General features: G+C 34.5%; 4 protein-coding genes and 5 non-coding genes across 9 annotated transcripts in view; 6 read left to right on the top strand and 3 right to left on the bottom strand.

Annotated features, from left to right (window-relative positions):
- Positions 1-557: 557 nt before the first annotated feature.
- On the top strand, positions 558-7454 carry Hydr2 (abhydrolase domain-containing protein 2). Its single transcript, XM_020947538.2, has 5 exons — positions 558-1021; positions 5044-5213; positions 5277-5631; positions 5691-6040; positions 6427-7454. The coding sequence occupies exons 1-5, from the start codon at positions 867-869 to the stop codon at positions 6594-6596; spliced, it is 1200 nt and encodes a 399-aa protein (XP_020803197.1). The 5' UTR covers positions 558-866; the 3' UTR covers positions 6597-7454.
- TRNAG-GCC (transfer RNA glycine (anticodon GCC)) lies at positions 4631-4701 on the bottom strand. Its single transcript has one exon. It is a non-coding gene; the product is annotated as a tRNA-Gly (tRNA).
- TRNAS-AGA (transfer RNA serine (anticodon AGA)) lies at positions 6268-6349 on the top strand. Its single transcript has one exon. It is a non-coding gene; the product is annotated as a tRNA-Ser (tRNA).
- A 231-nt stretch (positions 7455-7685) lies between the features above and the next one.
- Positions 7686-7767, top strand: TRNAS-AGA (transfer RNA serine (anticodon AGA)). Its single transcript has one exon. It is a non-coding gene; the product is annotated as a tRNA-Ser (tRNA).
- A 663-nt stretch (positions 7768-8430) lies between these two features.
- TRNAS-AGA (transfer RNA serine (anticodon AGA)) lies at positions 8431-8512 on the top strand. The gene has a single exon. It is a non-coding gene; the product is annotated as a tRNA-Ser (tRNA).
- Positions 8513-9232: 720 nt separating this feature from the next.
- TRNAS-AGA (transfer RNA serine (anticodon AGA)) lies at positions 9233-9314 on the top strand. Its single transcript has one exon. It is a non-coding gene; the product is annotated as a tRNA-Ser (tRNA).
- Positions 9315-9496: 182 nt separating this feature from the next.
- LOC147643377 (uncharacterized) lies at positions 9497-10021 on the bottom strand. Its single transcript, XM_086834890.1, has 2 exons — positions 9718-10021; positions 9497-9627 (listed from the first exon to the last, which is right to left on the bottom strand). Exons 1-2 carry the CDS (start codon positions 10019-10021, stop codon positions 9497-9499), a joined length of 435 nt encoding a protein of 144 aa, XP_086691016.1.
- A 219-nt stretch (positions 10022-10240) lies between these two features.
- On the top strand, positions 10241-10683 carry LOC110187221 (uncharacterized). Its single transcript, XM_020956621.2, has 2 exons — positions 10241-10496; positions 10559-10683. The coding sequence occupies exons 1-2, from the start codon at positions 10241-10243 to the stop codon at positions 10681-10683; spliced, it is 381 nt and encodes a 126-aa protein (XP_020812280.2).
- Positions 10684-12006: 1323 nt separating this feature from the next.
- Positions 12007-17942, bottom strand: part of LOC110187214 (uncharacterized) — a 30043-nt gene continuing 24107 nt past the window's right edge. Inside the window, exon 13 of the mRNA XM_020956613.2 lies at positions 12007-12301. Within this exon, the coding sequence (XP_020812272.2) occupies positions 12231-12301 (71 nt within the window). The 3' untranslated portion in view covers positions 12007-12230. The remainder of the gene's footprint in view (positions 12302-17942) is intronic.

Genomic DNA, 17942 nt, shown 5'->3' with positions numbered 1-17942 from the left:
ATTAATACAACTAAAAACTATAATTTTTTCAGCTTGCAAAAGATTTTCTTCAAATTTAAAAAAAAGCTATTTTTTTATTGTTCTACAATTTGGTTTAATATTTTATGAAAATCTGACTCCTATATCATATAGCTGCCGTAGAACGATCAAGAAATTAATACAATTAAAAATTATAACATTTTGAGTTTTCAGCAGATTTTCTTCAAATTTAAAATATAGATATTTTTTATTATTCTACAATTTGGTGTAGAATTTAATGAAAATCGGACTACTTTATCATAAAGCTGTCATAGGAACGATCAAGAAATTAATACAATTAAAAATTGTTAGTTTTTCAGTTTTCAACAGGTTTTTATCAAATTAAAAATATAGCTATTTTTTATTATTCTACAATTTGGTGCATAATTTTATGAAAATCGGACTACTATATCATATAGCTGCCATAGGAACGATGCCAATGTTCATGCTAAATTCAATTAAATTTAATTTAATAAATAAATTATTCAAATTAACTGATTTGCAAAGATTTTTATCGATTTAAGTATGACCAGCTGCCATGGCATGTTTTTATAGGATTTTTCCGCTTCTGCAGTACGGTCCAATCGGACTCCAAATTAAAAAAAAAAACTCAGCTGGCGCAAGCTGTTCTGTCGCACAATTTTAAACAAAATTCGGTTTCCGTGAAGTGTTCACATATATTTGCCACACGACAAAATATAAACGAATCCAAATAAGCCCGACTAAAATCAGACAAACATAGAAACACAGCGAGAGAGGCGGAGAAAGTGAAGGATAAGTGGCGAGTGATTGATGATAAGGCAGGCCAGCTGCCGATTTCCTCGGATCCTGTATAGAAAATCGGCGAAATGTCCACCGCCTTCCTGACGCTGGTCGCCGTCATCGTCTGCATCCTTTTCCGGATACTCAACGTGCACAGCCAGCCGCTGAAGCCGAGTGTCTGGTGCCTGGATGCACAATTCCTCGACTGTCTCTACAAAATAGCGCCCGTACTGCGAGAGCCGTAAGTAAATCGGCTAAGAGTTCCTTGAACGACACACACACCCCATCCACACCCTAAAATTGTAGCATAAATATACGCCCACAGGTGTGGTCGGTCGAAATAATGGCGCACACGCATATTCGCAAAAATCTTCATCTACACAAAAGTTACTCCTACAGCTTTGATGAAAATAAAAGATATAAAGATAAATCTATTTTAAATGAATTAGTTAATATGTCGGGCTTTAGATAATCTAAGCTCAACTTTATGTAGGTAACTTTCCATAGCCTTGCCGTGTCCTTTTCCGTTTAGCTTTTTTGGGTCAGACAGAAAATCATAACATAAATATCCATCCACAGGTGCGGCCATAATAATAGCATGCTCTCGTAAATTGCCGCAAACCTTGTAATCCATTAAAATAAGATAACAATTGCGGGCAGAATTATAGATACCATCATGTTATAGCAATTATTTATTGTACATTTAAAAATGTTATAAGAAAACTCTTCACATAGTAGTCAAAATTAAGTGAGGATGATTATAAATACACCTAGCTTCATTAGAACTTTAAGCTACCTATATTTATGACCTTCATTGTTGAATTCACACACACGCCATCATCCCACATAAGCTTGGTAATAGAGCCATAGCATCACAGCCTAGCCAAAATGTTAGTTACGCCTAGCAAACATAATTATCCAGTCGGCGTGCATCCCATTGTTGTTGATAAACAAATCTGTAATTAACTCAAATTACCGCAAATATCCAATTTACTTGGCATATAGAAACAAATATTATTGTTTCGAGTGAATCATTAGCAATTAGTCAATTGAACTGATGTCCGTCGAGGTCTTAAATAATTCACAAATTCATCAACCTTTCAATTCATTATCTGTAAAGATTATCAGTAACAGTCTGGGGCAATAAAATGAAAGTGCAGTTCAAATTGATTAATTGCAATTCTATAAGTTTTTTTCTTATACGAACAGGAACAAACACATAGAACATTATATTCTAACTTATGTGACCCATAAGAAGTATTCGTCTCCGACTGAGGTTTTCGTTATCGAATAAGCTATAAAAACCAATCCCTTGACTCACAAGCGGAAATTTCTGCGATCATAGGCTAAATATATTTTTGGTGTATTTCAAAAAGGTTATCAAGGGGGAAATATATTTTAAAATTTCATTATCAGACTATCAAATAATAATTAAGTATTAATAATTTTCCAGAAGTTTAAGTTTTATATAAGTGCCATGATTTAAGAATCTTACTTATATTTAATTCCCTATCAAACTTTTTCCCTTGACTGTAGCCATACGCCTGGAAATTTTTCGTTTGTTTTTTTTTTTTTTTTTTATTGGCGAAAATCTGTGAATGCTTTCGGCATTTCTTTTTATCTTTTTTGCCGGACAACCGCAAAAGTAAATGGAATTTCGATTAATCTTTTTTTTCTTCTTTAGGTTTATTTTTCAATTTATGTACTTTTTCTGTGTGTCTGTTGGTCTGACTGGAATGGCGATAAGAAGGAACAATAAAAACTGTCCGAGCAAAGTTCGCCCCACAATTACGCAGTAGCCTAGGAAAATAAAGACAGCGACTAACGCCTAGCAACCAAGTTTAACACTTACCCCAAATTATGGCGTGGGAGTTCCCCCAAGATATATGTGCATGTATTTAAATGTTTTGGGGTTGATAATGAAAAATGCCGGTAAAATGTTTTGGCATTTCGCTTGTATTCAAATGCCGGCACCACGCCACCTGTGAATGTTTTTTTCTTATTCTCTTTTGGCGCTTTGCCCAGTCAGTTGGCGGTTTGCCGCTTTTGTTTAACAACAAAGATTGCGTAAGCGGCGACACACTCTTGGCTGTCCGAGACACCTTTCCAACCCCTCTCACCTGGTCTTTCTTCTCGCAAAAAAGAAACAAAAGAAAACCGGTTAAAAGATGTGCTCAGGTAGAAAGCTCGAATGGGTATTTATTATTTCTCAACGTTTGTGTTAAAATTCTAATTACTTAAAAATATTCCACAATGGCTTGGGTAACTATAAGTAGGCAAAACTACAATTTTCTCTACTAGTATAGAACTTGATATATTTTAACATACATATATATTTAATGGGTTTTAATGGTCATTGTATATTTTAAAGCATAAAATATTTATGGAGACCATATTTTTCATAGTTTTGTATTTTTCAGTAATTAAAACAAGTTTAATTTTCAGTTCATAGAGTATTATTCTTATATTTTAATATTCTTACTAGTTAATACAGGCCTTATATTTTATGTAAGTTCTAACGAGTCATTAAAAAAGTAATAGTATTCTCTAAGTACCCAATAAAATCAACTTTGTGGTGACTGATTTTAATGCCACAATGATATAACGCTGTACAAAAGATCAAATGACAATCGAACCCGAAAGAGTAATATAAGGCAGTGGTTTCTAATGTAAATATATCTACATATGTAAATACTATAAATATTTATACTCTTTATCTAATTGACCCCACAAATCACTCTGCCCAGAGGGGTGTGACATTGAAAATGCACTGATGACTCATTTGTTCACTTTTTAGCACTCTTGACATTTTTATAGCAGTCGCTAAATTCAGTCGTGAAATTTCGCTGGAAAAAAGCTTTAAAAACAGACAGGTGTTTCTTTAGGGATGAGAATATACCTTTAAAACGCAGAAAGCTAAACTTTCACATGTATGTCAGAACTTTCCATTATTCACGCATTAATTAAAATTTTGAGCTATTTATTATTTATGGCATATTGATTCATGTTCGAGAATTCATGTTTTGTGGGTAATGATTAAAAATGTATATGAGGTACACGCTCTAGTCAGCACTTGTATAAGTTCCCAAGCTGTTCGAGCTTTCACAATTTTATTTCTGATTGATTCTAATTGAATGGCCAGTGTTACTGGGCACACAAAATAAATACACACACAATTTTGGCACGTTTTTGCACGCCTGACATGATTTCTACACACAGAAAGAAACTAAATTAGGTAAATTTAGATACAATTGAGATTATTTGATAACAAAAAGATTGAATTAGTATGAATATTATTAGTATAAAATGAGTTTATTCAAATTTAGAAAGGCTTCTTGTACAGTTTTTTCAATAGGCTTCAAATGTTTTGTATTTAAAAATGAATAAATAACTTAATAAACTAGCTATTTGAATTAATACAATTTAATTTATTTATTTAATAATTATTATACAGCTTATTAAGTACAACTATCGTCTACATTTAATACTTTATCTTCTATTTAGTTCTCCAATTTATTTTCTCGGTGTACCTCCTAACTTTCTCTATCTAATATCGGTGTTGTTCGCCAGCTCAATTAGGTTCAATTGGTTCTAATGCGCTTCTCCGAATTGCTTTTTGTGTGTCTATTTTGCTTTAATTTTCTTTTAGCTTTTATAAAAATAACTTGAACGCAAATCAAAATTCAATTTGTACAAATTATATTTGCTAAAAATTTGGCAAATTGCCTGCTAACAAACTGGAAGCAATTGTATGCATTTCTAATTTATTATCTACCATAATTCAAAGACCAATGTCAAGGGTAAATAAACAATACAAAAAATATACAAACTAAGGAAAAAAAAAGAAGGTTGCATCGGCCGGGAATCGAACCCGGGCCGCCCGCGTGGCAGGCGAGCATTCTACCACTGAACCACCGATGCTTGTGCGATGACTGCGTCCAAATGTGAAGTTATGGTTACTATTGGTTATAAAGTAACCAAAGCGTTTGTTTATTTTGCAGACTGATAAATTATTTGTTGATAACATAAATTAAGACATGTAATGAAATATTAATTTCTTGGAAGTGTTAAGTAAAACCAGTGGTGATAAAATTCCAGGTCAAAGTTTTATTTGAATTTAATAGCGTCCATAGAGAAAAACCCTTTAAACTTGTCCTTTTAATCCTCAAATTCATTTAAAATAATTAATTTTATTTATTTCCTTACCTAATATAAACGTCTAACTGCTTAATTAACTCATTGATTTAATTGAAATCCTTGCAGTTACATTCCACCACGTCTTTGGGGCTTTAGCGGTCATGTTCAGACCGTTTTGCACAGCATTGTGGGCCGTGTGAGGTGCCCTTGGCCTCTGGGCGAGCGCGTTTACCTGTCGCTGCTTGATGGCTCCACTTTAACCTATGACTTGTACCAGCCACTCAACGAACAGGAAGGTGAGTGCTATCATTTTCCCGTAATCCATTAATATTATTAATCATTTCCAACGCTCCCACTAGATGACATCACGGTTGCTATTTGTCCGGGCATTGCCAATAGCTCTGAATCGGTGTACATTCGCACCTTTGTCCACTTGGCCCAGTGCAATGGATACCGCTGTGCGGTGCTAAATCATATTGGAGCACTGCGCAGTGTCCAAGTGACCTCGACACGTATTTTCACCTATGGACACACGGAAGACTTTGCCGCCATGGTGGAGCATTTGCATCAAAAGTATCGTCAGAGTCGCATTGTGGCGGTTGGTTTCAGTCTGGGTGGTAATTTGGTAACAAAGTACATGGGAGAGGACCAGAAGACAAAGCCCAGTAGCGTCATCGGTGGAATATCCATATGCCAAGGCTATAATGCCGTCGAGTGAGTGTCAAAGGATTACGTTTTATTTATGAAGTTAATTAATCATAAACCTTATTTAGGGGCACCAAGTGGCTGCTCAATTGGCAGAACTTCCGACGCTTCTACCTGTACATCATGACCGAGAACGTTAAGAGCATTATCCTAAGGCATCGTCATGTCCTACTGTCGGATGAAGTGAAGACTCGTCACAACCTAAACGAGCGCGAGATTATCGCCGCTGCCACACTACCAGAATTGGATGAGGCTTACACCAGGCGTGTCTATAACTTCTCCTCAACTCAGGAGCTATACAAATGGAGCTCGTCGCTATTCTATTTTGATACCATTAAGAAGCCCATGATCTTTATAAATGCCAAGGATGATCCCCTGATCCATGAGGATTTGCTGCTGCCCATTAAGGAATTTGCAAGTGAGTAAATGTGTACATATTAGGAAATCAATTCCTCTTCAATTGGTATTACTTTACTTCACAATTAACTATATATTTGTTTAAGCAAGAGTTTTCTTTTCCCGCCCAACTTTAAAATGTGTTTAGTAGTGTTGTAAAGCGACCGAATGCGCAGAAGTCTTGCCCGTGTTGGCTTAGCTTGCCTTCCAGTTGGCATTAGTTGCGACATTGACCAATCATACCAACAAGCAGTCGTGGCCGAGCGGTTAAGGCGTCTGACTAGAAATCAGATTCCCTCTGGGAGCGTAGGTTCGAATCCTACCGACTGCGAATTGGATACAATTTTTTTTCTTTTACTATTTTTACTAATACATATTTTAATGCAAATTTTCTTTTTTTTTTTACAGTCACTCGTCAAAACACAGCCTATGTGGAGGTGGCCCATGGCGGTCATCTGGGCTTCTTCGAGGGCGGTTTCTTGTATCCCAACCCTGTTACTTGGCTGGACCGTACTTTGGTGGCCATGGTTGGATCTCTTGTCATGATGCACACCGATGTGGGCAAGGTGGCTTCGTAAGCCTTCGTTTTGTTTGGAAAAAAAGAAACCACAAAATCACACGACTCGTAAATGCTTTTGTGTCAAAATTGGTTGTCGTCGACAAAAAATTAATTAATCCTCGAAGGAATGTGGGAATGGAGCCCGAATAACACCATACATATAGATTTAAACATAAAATATTGATGTGAAGCAAGTAAAAATTATCAGTCACGAATGCAGGAAACCAACAAAAATTGATGTATACTTTTGCAAAGTGCATTTAAAACGAAGACATATGTACGTAGAGTTTTCGACAATGGTTTTTATGCTTTTTTCTAAACATTTTGACCAGCCAAACATACAATGTATCCAGTTATACTTGTCATTTAGTTAGTTACGCGAATAACATGTATCCATGTACTTATGTCTAAGAAAATTCCTATTTATATGCATCTTCATTTGTGATCTAACCTCCCTTAAAATTATGTAAATTTCTTTATAAGTGAAATAATTGTACACAAGACACCGCACACAATATACGAAGTTATTATAAATTATAAGTACCCGGCCGCACTATACCATATATTATAATAGCAAACTGAAAAAAATTGCCTTATTGTAGACTTCGTTTTTGTAAGTTTGTATATGATTTTAATGATTCATTTTGTACTGCGATGCATTTCACGAAAATCAAAGAGAAACCAACAGAAATTTGCCCAACGATGGCTACGATTTTTTGTACTTTTTCTGATGTTTACCAAATTGATGGGTCACCACGACGAATACGCGATTTGTTTACAGATATATAGTGAAAGTACGGAAATATATTTATAAATGTATTTGTAAATGTATTTTAAGTGTATATTTAAACGAATAAATAAATACCAGTTGACTAAATGAGTTACTTGATTCCTTAAATGTTTTTAAATTGTAAAAATGCTAATAAGTACAGGGCTTTTTAAAATTTTCCTTTTTTCCGCAAAATATTTAGTATTTTCAGTATTCAGTATTTTTCCTATCGCTTATTATATTCGATAACATGAAACTCGAGTTATCGGCTTACATTTTTCATTTTACGTGTTCTCCACACGAAGCAAAAGACGGGATTTGGCGCTTCGTTCGTCACAAGCAGTCGTGGCCGAGCGGTTAAGGCGTCTGACTAGAAATCAGATTCCCTCTGGGAGCGTAGGTTCGAATCCTACCGACTGCGAAAATGATCAGTTTGTTTTTTTATATTCTTTTTTTTTAAATTTTTGACTATGTAATCTTATTTTTCGACCTATGTACTATCTTTTTTTTGTTTGGTCAGAAAATTTGATTAGCCCATTGGGAAATTAATACAAAATGTAATGGTGCAAGTAAAATGATTTTTTTTTTTAAATGTCTGTGGGTTAAATTAATTAAATTTAATTTATTAAAAATCTTGTTTTTTTTTAAATTATTTTTAATATATGTAGTTTTACATTTAAAAATAATTTAAAGATTTTTCACTTTTAAATATTGTTTAAATTAGTCAAATATTATTTAAATGTTCTTTGATTATTTTAAAGAATACAGAAAAATGTATGTAAGTTCTAATAATCTTATTAAATAGTCAATCTACTACACTTTCAGAAAATATAAATTATTATTTATATCAACATTAGTCATATTTTTCCCAAAAACAACTCCAATTTAATAATATTTTTAAGACAAATTAAAGAGTATTCAAATAACGGCTTGAATCATTTAAATAAATTAATTGCTTCGAAAGGGAAGTGAAATCTATATATCCCATAATCACTGCCAATATCTTTAGCTATCTTTTGTTGTTGCCTGTTGCCTTGACCGCTTTACCAAAAAGTTTTTTAAAATTAATATTATTATGCCATAAGCAGTCGTGGCCGAGCGGTTAAGGCGTCTGACTAGAAATCAGATTCCCTCTGGGAGCGTAGGTTCGAATCCTACCGGCTGCGAATAGGAACAATTTCGTTTTATTATTTTTGTGAAGTTGTTTATGTTAATCTAAGGGCCTTTCCATATATTTTATATAATATCTGATAAAGGGGAATGACAGTGTGTCACATAATTATGCTAATTTAGTTCGTAGAGTATTTTATGTTATACCTAAAATATGTATATATACATATATATATATATATATATATATATATATTCATATTCTTGGATTATACTAACAAAATTTATTAATTTTATGGGGAGGGGGATCAAAATTAATCACTTTTAAGAATAAAAAAAATGGATAGCCTGATCATTTTTGTATGCTTGGAACCCATCGGTTTTGTGAACGAAAAATTAAAAACTATAATAATTTTCATCCCGAAGAAACAAAATATATTATTCCTCTTTACTCTTAGTAAATAACTTTTATTTTATAAAATAAATGTGCAATTAATAAAAATCCTAAGTGCATAACCCTTTTTATAGGAACTATTCAAATGTTACTATTTACAAATTTAGGAAAATTCTTTAAAAGTTTTAAAGAGTATTGAAAACCGATCATAAACTACTTAAACTCATTAAGTGCTCAGAATGGGGCATCCTATCTATAAATTCTATAATCACTGCCCCTATCTTGATATCTTTTGTTGTTGTCTTGACCATTTAAGAGGTATTTTAAATAGATCTAAACGCTTTTTAAATTAATATTTGTGTAATCGACTGTTTAATCATAAGCAGTCGTGGCCGAGCGGTTAAGGCGTCTGACTAGAAATCAGATTCCCTCTGGGAGCGTAGGTTCGAATCCTACCGGCTGCGAACAGGATTAGTTTCTTTTTATTTTAACTTAAAAAATTTCAGTTTTTGCCTAAGAAAATTTTGAATATTTTTAGCCAAATATTTCATCTTCATTTTAAGATTTGTATTACTAAATTAATGAGACCTGAGATCCTAGCCATAAGAGACAATTTTTAATCAATAATAAAATTACTATCTTTTATTTAAGGACATGACGGTGAAGTTACAACTTTACAAAACTTTTGAGGACAGGTTTCACGGCAGCAGCATTTAATGCCACACTTGGTGTTCTGAGCTTCGCACGTGGCTTCGGTCCAGTCGAATGATAAGTAACCTGAATAAATAAAGATTCAGATAAATATTGTAAAAAAGTATATATGATACTCACGTGCTAATTCAGCAGCAGCTCTTGCGTCATTCATACTTTGCAGTTGGCAGTCGGTTATCTCCTTATAAATAAAGGTTATATTGCAGCTGCAATGGGGGTCCAGGAGACAACGTCCCTTTACTGTAGAATCATCACAAGGACCTGGTGGTCCATTAAGTGGTTCATAACTACAATGGGGTCCACAGCATTCGTTTATTATGGGGGGTAGATCCGGTTCCGTGTAATCTCCTTTGACACAACAATTTTCACCCGTGAAGGGAACGCAATAGCTCACACAAGAGCTTAAGACCCACAAACAGGCGAATAGATTAAATATCAATACAATCTGTATGGCCGACATATTGCTGGCAGAACACTCGGACGATCTCGTCAGATCGGCCTGCTTTTATAGTCTGGCCATCTTCCATATTTCCACTCCATTTTGTATGTGTGCACAACTGTTGGTAAATAAATACTTTGAATAAACATTAAAAATAGTCTGTTAAGTCGCCTTGTGAGGCAGGAAAGACTATAAAAGGGCTGTGTTTTCCCATCAGACTTCATCTGAGAAGTTTCCGACATGGCTGCCAAAATCCTTACGACTCTGCTGATCCTTTGCATGGTCTTCGTGGAAAACTCGCAGTGCACTTGTCCCAATAGTGTTTGCGAAGTGGTTGTCAACACGAGTCCTCAATGCGTTAACAAGGATATCAGAGGGCAGTGTGTCTGCGATTTTACCTGCACGAAATGGTCAAGGCCCTGCAATTGGGTGCTTACCTGTCCCGAGGAGATCCAGAACATTAACCAGAATTATCGCAAGGACAAGAATAAGCTATGTACGAAGACTAAACTTTAAAAGAAAGCCCCTCTAACCCCAAGCATACCATTTTTCTTATAGTTATTTTCAGATTGCCCAATCGAAGCCACAGGGAGTGCATGGAGATCAATCATAGATCAAGAAATGGAGACAACTGCTGCGAGCAGTTCTGTCGTGGTGATATCACTGTTGATGCTTGCTTTTAAATAAATACACAATTATGATTTTTAAATAGGAAAATGTTTGATTTTTCAATGGGGCTGGATTTTTGTTATCTTTTTCTTGGTAGATTCCACGATGATCAGCTATGATTTACATTTATACCTATCAAGGCTTCAATATAATAATGGCATAATGACCTTTGAAGGGTTAGTGACCTTTTTAAAGTTTTTTAAATATTTGTTTTTGACATTAATAGGTTTTTAAAGAGAGATAAGGCGAAATTTAAATTCGTTTCTTAAGACATAAATTTCTAGGTATCAGTAAATCGATTAATTAAGTAAGTAATTATTTTGTGTTTTCAATTTAACATATTATATTCAGTGGACAGTTCTTAGTTGCAAGACTTTCTTCTTCTGTTCTGTCTTTTAGTATTTTTTCACGATAATATAACGCATGTCATATAAGGGATTTTTAAACTCAACTGCTTGCATATATTAATAATTATACATTTTACTTGATAAGCTAAGTTGTAACAGAAATGTAAATGAATTAAAATATGAAAGTTGTATAGGAAAAGCTGAACAAATCGTTGAAAATAAAAAGTCTGATATTATAATTTAAAAGGTAAGACCTTGTCTAAATTTTCAGAATGTAACGCATAGCACTGTTTGAAATTCGGTAAATAAAGCATTGAAAATTAGAAAGGTAACTTATTTCAAACAATGCATTTGGGAAATAAATATTTTTGTAAATAATAAGTATAATGTTTGAGGTTTAATTAATTATTTTATTATAAGTTACTCTAGTGTTGCAACTTAAACAATAGTGTGGGGATAAGAATAATAATATTTAATATACTATATTGTATTGATATATTTATGCTAATATATTTATATAACAATATACCAAAGTTTGCAGGATAAGACTATTTGGTATGTGGTGTCCACATAGTTATTTAAAGAGACAAGTTATCTGAGTTATATTCAAATGCTGATCCAGAATATATATTTTCTATGTAACTTCAAATGCTGATCCAGAATATATATGTTCGATGAAATTAAAACCCCTGTAAAAATCCTCATAAGGATAATTAAACTTACATCCTGATGCAACTATTATATCCTAGTTTGACCTCTATCAATTTTTTATTTACTTTACCTGCAGTTCAAAGCTTCCATTTGTTTACTCAAGTCCAAAATTATCCAATATTGTTCACGTTCGACCACCTTTTGCACAGATGTTATGGATTAACTCCTGCTGGGCACGTGCTCATGTCTGTTGATTGGCCTTCAAAAGTATAACGAACCTAAAACTGCTGTATTTACCTTTTTAATTGTTCTACTTTTATTATCAATTTAAAAGCCATATTTTAAAGCAATGTATGCCAAACATTATCATATTTATTCAATTACTTTCCATTTACACACGTAATTAATTTAGTTTAATAGTTTATAGTTAGCTACTTATCCATTTTGCTATTTAATGTCTTCGAGTGCAATACCTACTAGTATGTATTTACAGTTTTAATTTAGTTAACATTAAATGCATTCTTAGTTAGTAAATTATTTAGTTAGTTTCTATGGTAAATAACCTAGTTTAAATCGTACATAAGCTTCTCAGCATTATTAGGTTCCTCGCAGTCGAATGAAGCCATCATTAGTTCTGAAAAGAGAAAACAAACAACTTAAGTTCCATGAAATAATCAACATACTTTGGACAACAAAAAAAATATGTATAGAAAAAAGCAATTGCTGAGAAAAACAAACGGACTCAAAATCAGAGAAGAAAAAAAATAACAAAACTGTTATTTAAGTTGCTCTGTCCACTTGATTGAAAATGACACTCAAGCGTAGACAGGACTCAAGGACTTGACCCAAAACACATTCACTCAAACCCGCATACACACAATTCAAATGGTCCGAAAAAATCTCAGTGAAGCGTGCCAAAATGTTTGATTTTCACGCTTTCGAAGGATATAGTGTCCTTGCTAAAACTTTCGCTTAAAATAATGAAAATACTTTTGAAAATACTTTTTTAATACAAGGCGGCCTTCATATATTGATTGATTATTAAGTTAGTGAAGTTTCAGGTATATTGCAAGAGGGGAACAATATTTTTTAAAGATAAATTTAATTATCTGAAAACTTAGCTCAAGATGACCAAATAAGTAAGCTTATCTTATTATGTTGATATAGTTTTTAAGTACCTTTATATATTTCTAAATATATGCTTTGAATCCTTAGGAAAATCTTTATAAAAGGGTATTTTTAGTGTCGACTTTAAGGATTCAGTATACATTTATTTTTTTGTCGTCCAGCTTGGCACGTGTTCTATGGCAGGGCCTTGAGGCTTCGTTGCTGGTATTTTTTGTTTACTTATTTTCAGCACGCACTCGGAGGAGGAGTGGCGAACCAAACTTTGAGCACTCAGTTAAAATTTATGAAGCCGGAATGTAACAATATTTAAATTTCATGTTCGCAAATGTGAAAAACAATTCCCAGAAAAAATGTTCAATCAACGCTTTAATTTATGCAAGTTTTTATGTGGATCAGAAGTTTATATTTACAAAGTTTGTTTGTGCAGAGTAAGTAGTGATAAACAATTAAAACTTAATATATTATTTATATTTTTAACATAGCTTTTCTTCTTCTCCCATTGTAATTAAAAATCCTAGACCACAACTCTTATCCTTTTCAACTTGATATGCATATGCTTGAGTACCTTACAAGGATCTCGGTTAAAATCCGTTTAAACTAGAACAGCTTGAACTGGAACTCATTTTGGCCTGGGTTAACTTCTGGTCAAGAGCTGACAAGTGCGGCGGGTTTACTTTATTTTTTTTTTTGGGGCCAGTCCACTTGCATTTTAATAGAAGGAAATTTAATAAAGTTGTAAGAAAAAAAGGCACATTTTTCTACACATGAGTGTGGAGGAGGAGGAGTCTCCTCTCCTACCGTGTCGTTGGTGTCCAATTCACACCATGGGCCCATTAAAATTTTACAATGTTTGGTGAGCAGGCTCCTCGTTTGGTCAGCGCTTTCGGCCAACAGATGTGCGCTTGACTTGCCGCAAAATGTGGCATGACCGGCATCCTCTATCTTAGTCCTCGAAAAAACCAGTAGTTCGTCCCCCTTCTTCCACTGTTGTGTGTGTGTTTATAGGATTTGTGTTCACATACTTCGTATGCTTGAGCAGCAGGAGAAAAAAAAAATATTACAAAACATTCGCATGGAATGAAAATTTTCAAAAGTGGAGGAGGAACGCCAACGCCATGAAGAAATGTTGGCTTTGGTTATGGAACATGGCGAAAACCATGGCTAGGTATCAACTTTTTTCTCGTTTTTTTTTTTTGTTCTGTCCCAGGACGAAGGACTGAGTCCTTTCTTTCCTCGCCCTTGTTTAGTTTTAATGGAGTCGTGTGTGTGTGGCGTGTAAATATTTTCCCCTGTCCTGGGCCAACTGAAGATTTGTGAGGCGACTCGGTTCGGTTTGGCTAGGCTTTTGGTTGGGTTTAGTTAGGCTTCTCTACAGCAAGAAGCTTGTTACTTTCCAGGGCGCAAATATGGTATATATATGTATATATCCTTTCACCCGCCCACATGGTGTCTAACGAGCGGTTAACAGGCCAGTTTTAGTAGAGTTAAAAAAAGGAATATCGAAAAGTATGAAGGGTTATCTGGGAGACAAGTGAGAAAACTAACCTCAAGCTGATTGCAATTCTGATTTTTTGATGAAAATTGCATGCATTGTTTTGTCAAAAAAATATGGATTAAGCTGTGTACAGTTTAAAGAGATTAAATCCAGGAAAATATTTCAATTTTCATTTATAAAGATTAAAGACCAAGAATCTAAGTCTCAAAATCCATTACATTTTTATTTATAAATATTTTAAATTGTACATTTTATTCCCCCACTTACAACGAATGATATTTTATTATGATGAATTGCTTTTACAGTCCAGGTAAATGTCTCCCTTTCATGCACTTGAATGGAAATAATAAATGCATGGCCTTCAGGGCCATCTCCTTGGTGTCCAAGAAATATTTCCCGACTCAGTGAGGCATCAATTACTTGCCTCCAGCTTTAGAGACCAAACAATAGCCAACAGCCGTAACTACTGTAAAATTGTTTTGACTCCAACCAAAGGACGAAGACAGACATGGTGGACAGGTGATAGATAACAAGGACAGTCTATGGTCATTTTTCTACGCCCAAGGGAACCCCAGAGTGATGCACGAAAGAAGATGAAATCTACCCACAACTGAATGCCAATAACGTGCTGCTGTCATTCGGCTTTGGATGTGACTTTTCCGGGTTGGAAACTGTGGGTGGGGTAGTTACTAACTGCAGTTTTTCCTTTTATCTATATGTATTTATCTGGAATGTCGGGCCTGTCAAGTTCCCGGCTGACAGTGACTAAAACAATATAAATCTAAACAATTTTCAGTGCTCAATGGCAGTGATTTAAGCTTTAGGTTTTATTTGTTGTGTTGGATAGTTCTTTTTTAAAGAGTATTTGTTTCTAAACCCCCTTATATTTAATAGATGGTTTCTGGTCATATTTAATAAAATCTTATATCTTAAGGACTTGACACATTTAGTCTTAACTATTAATTATCAGCTTTCAATTCCCTTCTGAAATTAGCATTCGACTTAAGTTCAGATAACTGAACATGGTCTGCAATTTATAATTTAATTTCTTAGACAAACAAACAGAATCTACCAACAATGATGATGACTACGATTGCCAATCCAACTGATGGGGATTTAGTGAATGACTTTACTCTGCCATCGAACCAAGGATAATTTAGTTTTGGCCAAGGATTCGGATTCGGATTCCCTTCCCTCCCCTTAATGAATGTCATGCATTGGCCCAGCCCTAATTACCATATCTAAAGCCTAATGAGCACAATTGAAATGGCATATCCGAGGACACCATGGCAAATATATGTATATATAAATTAGTTACATTCAAATTTCTTTGCAAGGATCTAGTATTTGAAATGCTTGTGGGAAATTCCTCTGAACTTGATGGCCCACTTCTGTGGCATTGAGACAATTTTCCAATGAAGTTGTCTTTGCTGATGGCAATTAACAATTAATTTAACACGAATGGAAATTCTGAGGTCTTGACTTTTGACACTAACCCTATGAGATTATTATTTATCCGGAAGAGTCTTGAATATACATTTTCTGGTTGAAAATATAGATATTTATATTCATATTGGAATTCCCTGGCTGGTAAATATTATTCTTGGCAATTTTCTTTGCACATCTAAATGCAATTTCTGTACGTTGTAGTTTGGCATTTGTGAGATGCCTTTTTCTCAGTCCCATTTTCCCATTTTCCGGGCAGACGTGCCGCATCAAATAGGCATATCTTGGATGACAATTTGCAGGGAAGGATGTGCAGGGAGTGTGCAGTCAAAGGACCTGCCAGACATTCAAGAGGATGAGGGCTGCTTTTCCTTCCTTTTTTTTTGGGTGCAACGTTTGTCCCTTGCTTCCTCTCTCCTCTCTCCCCCCTTTGTGTTATCCTGCACTCCCTTTTTCCTTTCGTTTTCTCCTTTTACCAGTCATATCACATACTGGCAGAAGGAGAATCTCGAGTGGTCCCTGACATAACAATGCTCGTGTCTCCATGGCCCTGAGAGTGTGCGTTTGTGTGTGGTTAGATTTGCAAAAGCAAAATAAATAAATATAAAAATATAAAAATGGGACTAGAGTAACGCTAGAAGGGAAAACAATTAAATGCCTTTGTGATCCTTTGATGCGATTTTGAAGGAATTCTTTGGCATAGTTTCTGCTAAATTGTTGGTTTAAATACCCATAGTTTGCCATTTTGGAATATATTAGTTTTAAATTTTAAATTTTAAAATCTCAGGCATGGTTTCCTTTTGCAAGAATCAATTAATATAAAGATAAATGTAGTAAATGTACACAAAAGGCTCTTAAATATTACATTGTGACTTTATATATCCTAACTGAACTCCCCAAAACCCAACCAAACAATGCATTCCTCTGGCATTTCAGGCGACTTAAATCCGCAATCCTTGGTCCCTCGAGGTCTTAACAGAGTAAACCCGCCGTCAGACAATTACCTCCACATTAAGGGCTTGTTATTAAAAAATTCCTGGCGTGTTCAACATATTTACCAGCAAAAGCGAGTGGGAAAACAGGAAGGGATAAGAACCGTGTATATAGTTCGCTCCTCTGGACTATAAGGGTCAGGATGTTGTTATTCGCTCTGTGTTTTTTTTTTTTTTTATGTCAGGTAAAAACTTTCAAGAATGCGGCTCTAAAGATTAAGGGCAGAAGAAAAAAAAAAGAATAAACCGAGAAAATAAGAACTTGTTTAGTGGCTGGGAGGAAATGGAAACACGAAAGGCTTAAATCAACTCAAATAGTGTACAAGTGGTCCAACGGGGCCAAAGGATAATAAAGAAAGGATAAGGGAACGGAAACAATGGGCGATTATAAAGCCAAACAAAGCTTGGAGACTCCACAAGTTGATTAAAGTCATGTAATTTGGCGGAGAGTTTATTAAAGTTGTTTTCCCATACTTGCGGGTTGATCATTTTATGATGTATTTATATATGTGTATAAAGCGTTTATCTTCCCTATGTTTATGGCTTTAATTAGGTTTTTAGAAATAGATTTAAAATTTCTATATATGTAAACCTCTTTGTCCTTGATTTAGCAACCAAAATTATTTGTTTTTGCATACTTTTCAAATGTATTAAAAACCTTTGGGGACGAACCAAAATAAACCTATATTCTTTTAACTGTAATTCAATATAGGGTATCTTAAAGTCGCTGCACTAGCATTTATCCATATATTTTGTATTTTTTATATTCTGGAAATGTCACCAATGACAGTAGCATGTTCTTCTCTTGCTGCCAGCAGGTGGCGCTACACTTCCGCTTTTCCGTATCCTTTGACAGCTTATAAACATGATTATGTTACACTGTGTGCAAGTGTGTTTCTGTACAGAAAACTTGATAAATAACTGTCCACTGTGAACAGTGGGGGTAAGCCGCGTGTATCCTTTGGCCAAAAAATTCATTTCATTAACAGGAACTTTCAAAAGGAAACAAAAAGAAAGCATTTTTCGGTCAGTATGAAAAACGCATTCAGCTTGCCCAAGTATGTGGGAATAACTAGGAAAAAAAGGATGATGGGGGGGAAACAAATATAAAGAAGCCAAACATTTATTTATACAGTTTTCGAAAGTGCATCAAACTTGGAAATAACTTTTAGTCTCCCATTTTTATTTTTTGTTCTTCCTGGGGAACTTCGTTT

The sequence above is a fragment of the Drosophila serrata genome, unplaced genomic scaffold (genome assembly GCF_035046125.1).
Source record: "Drosophila serrata isolate PLE 108 unplaced genomic scaffold, ASM3504612v1 contig_275, whole genome shotgun sequence".
NCBI classification, from domain to species: domain Eukaryota; kingdom Metazoa; phylum Arthropoda; class Insecta; order Diptera; family Drosophilidae; genus Drosophila; species Drosophila serrata.
Note: the sequence above shows the minus strand (reverse complement) of the source record. Positions and strands in the feature narration are given on the sequence as shown.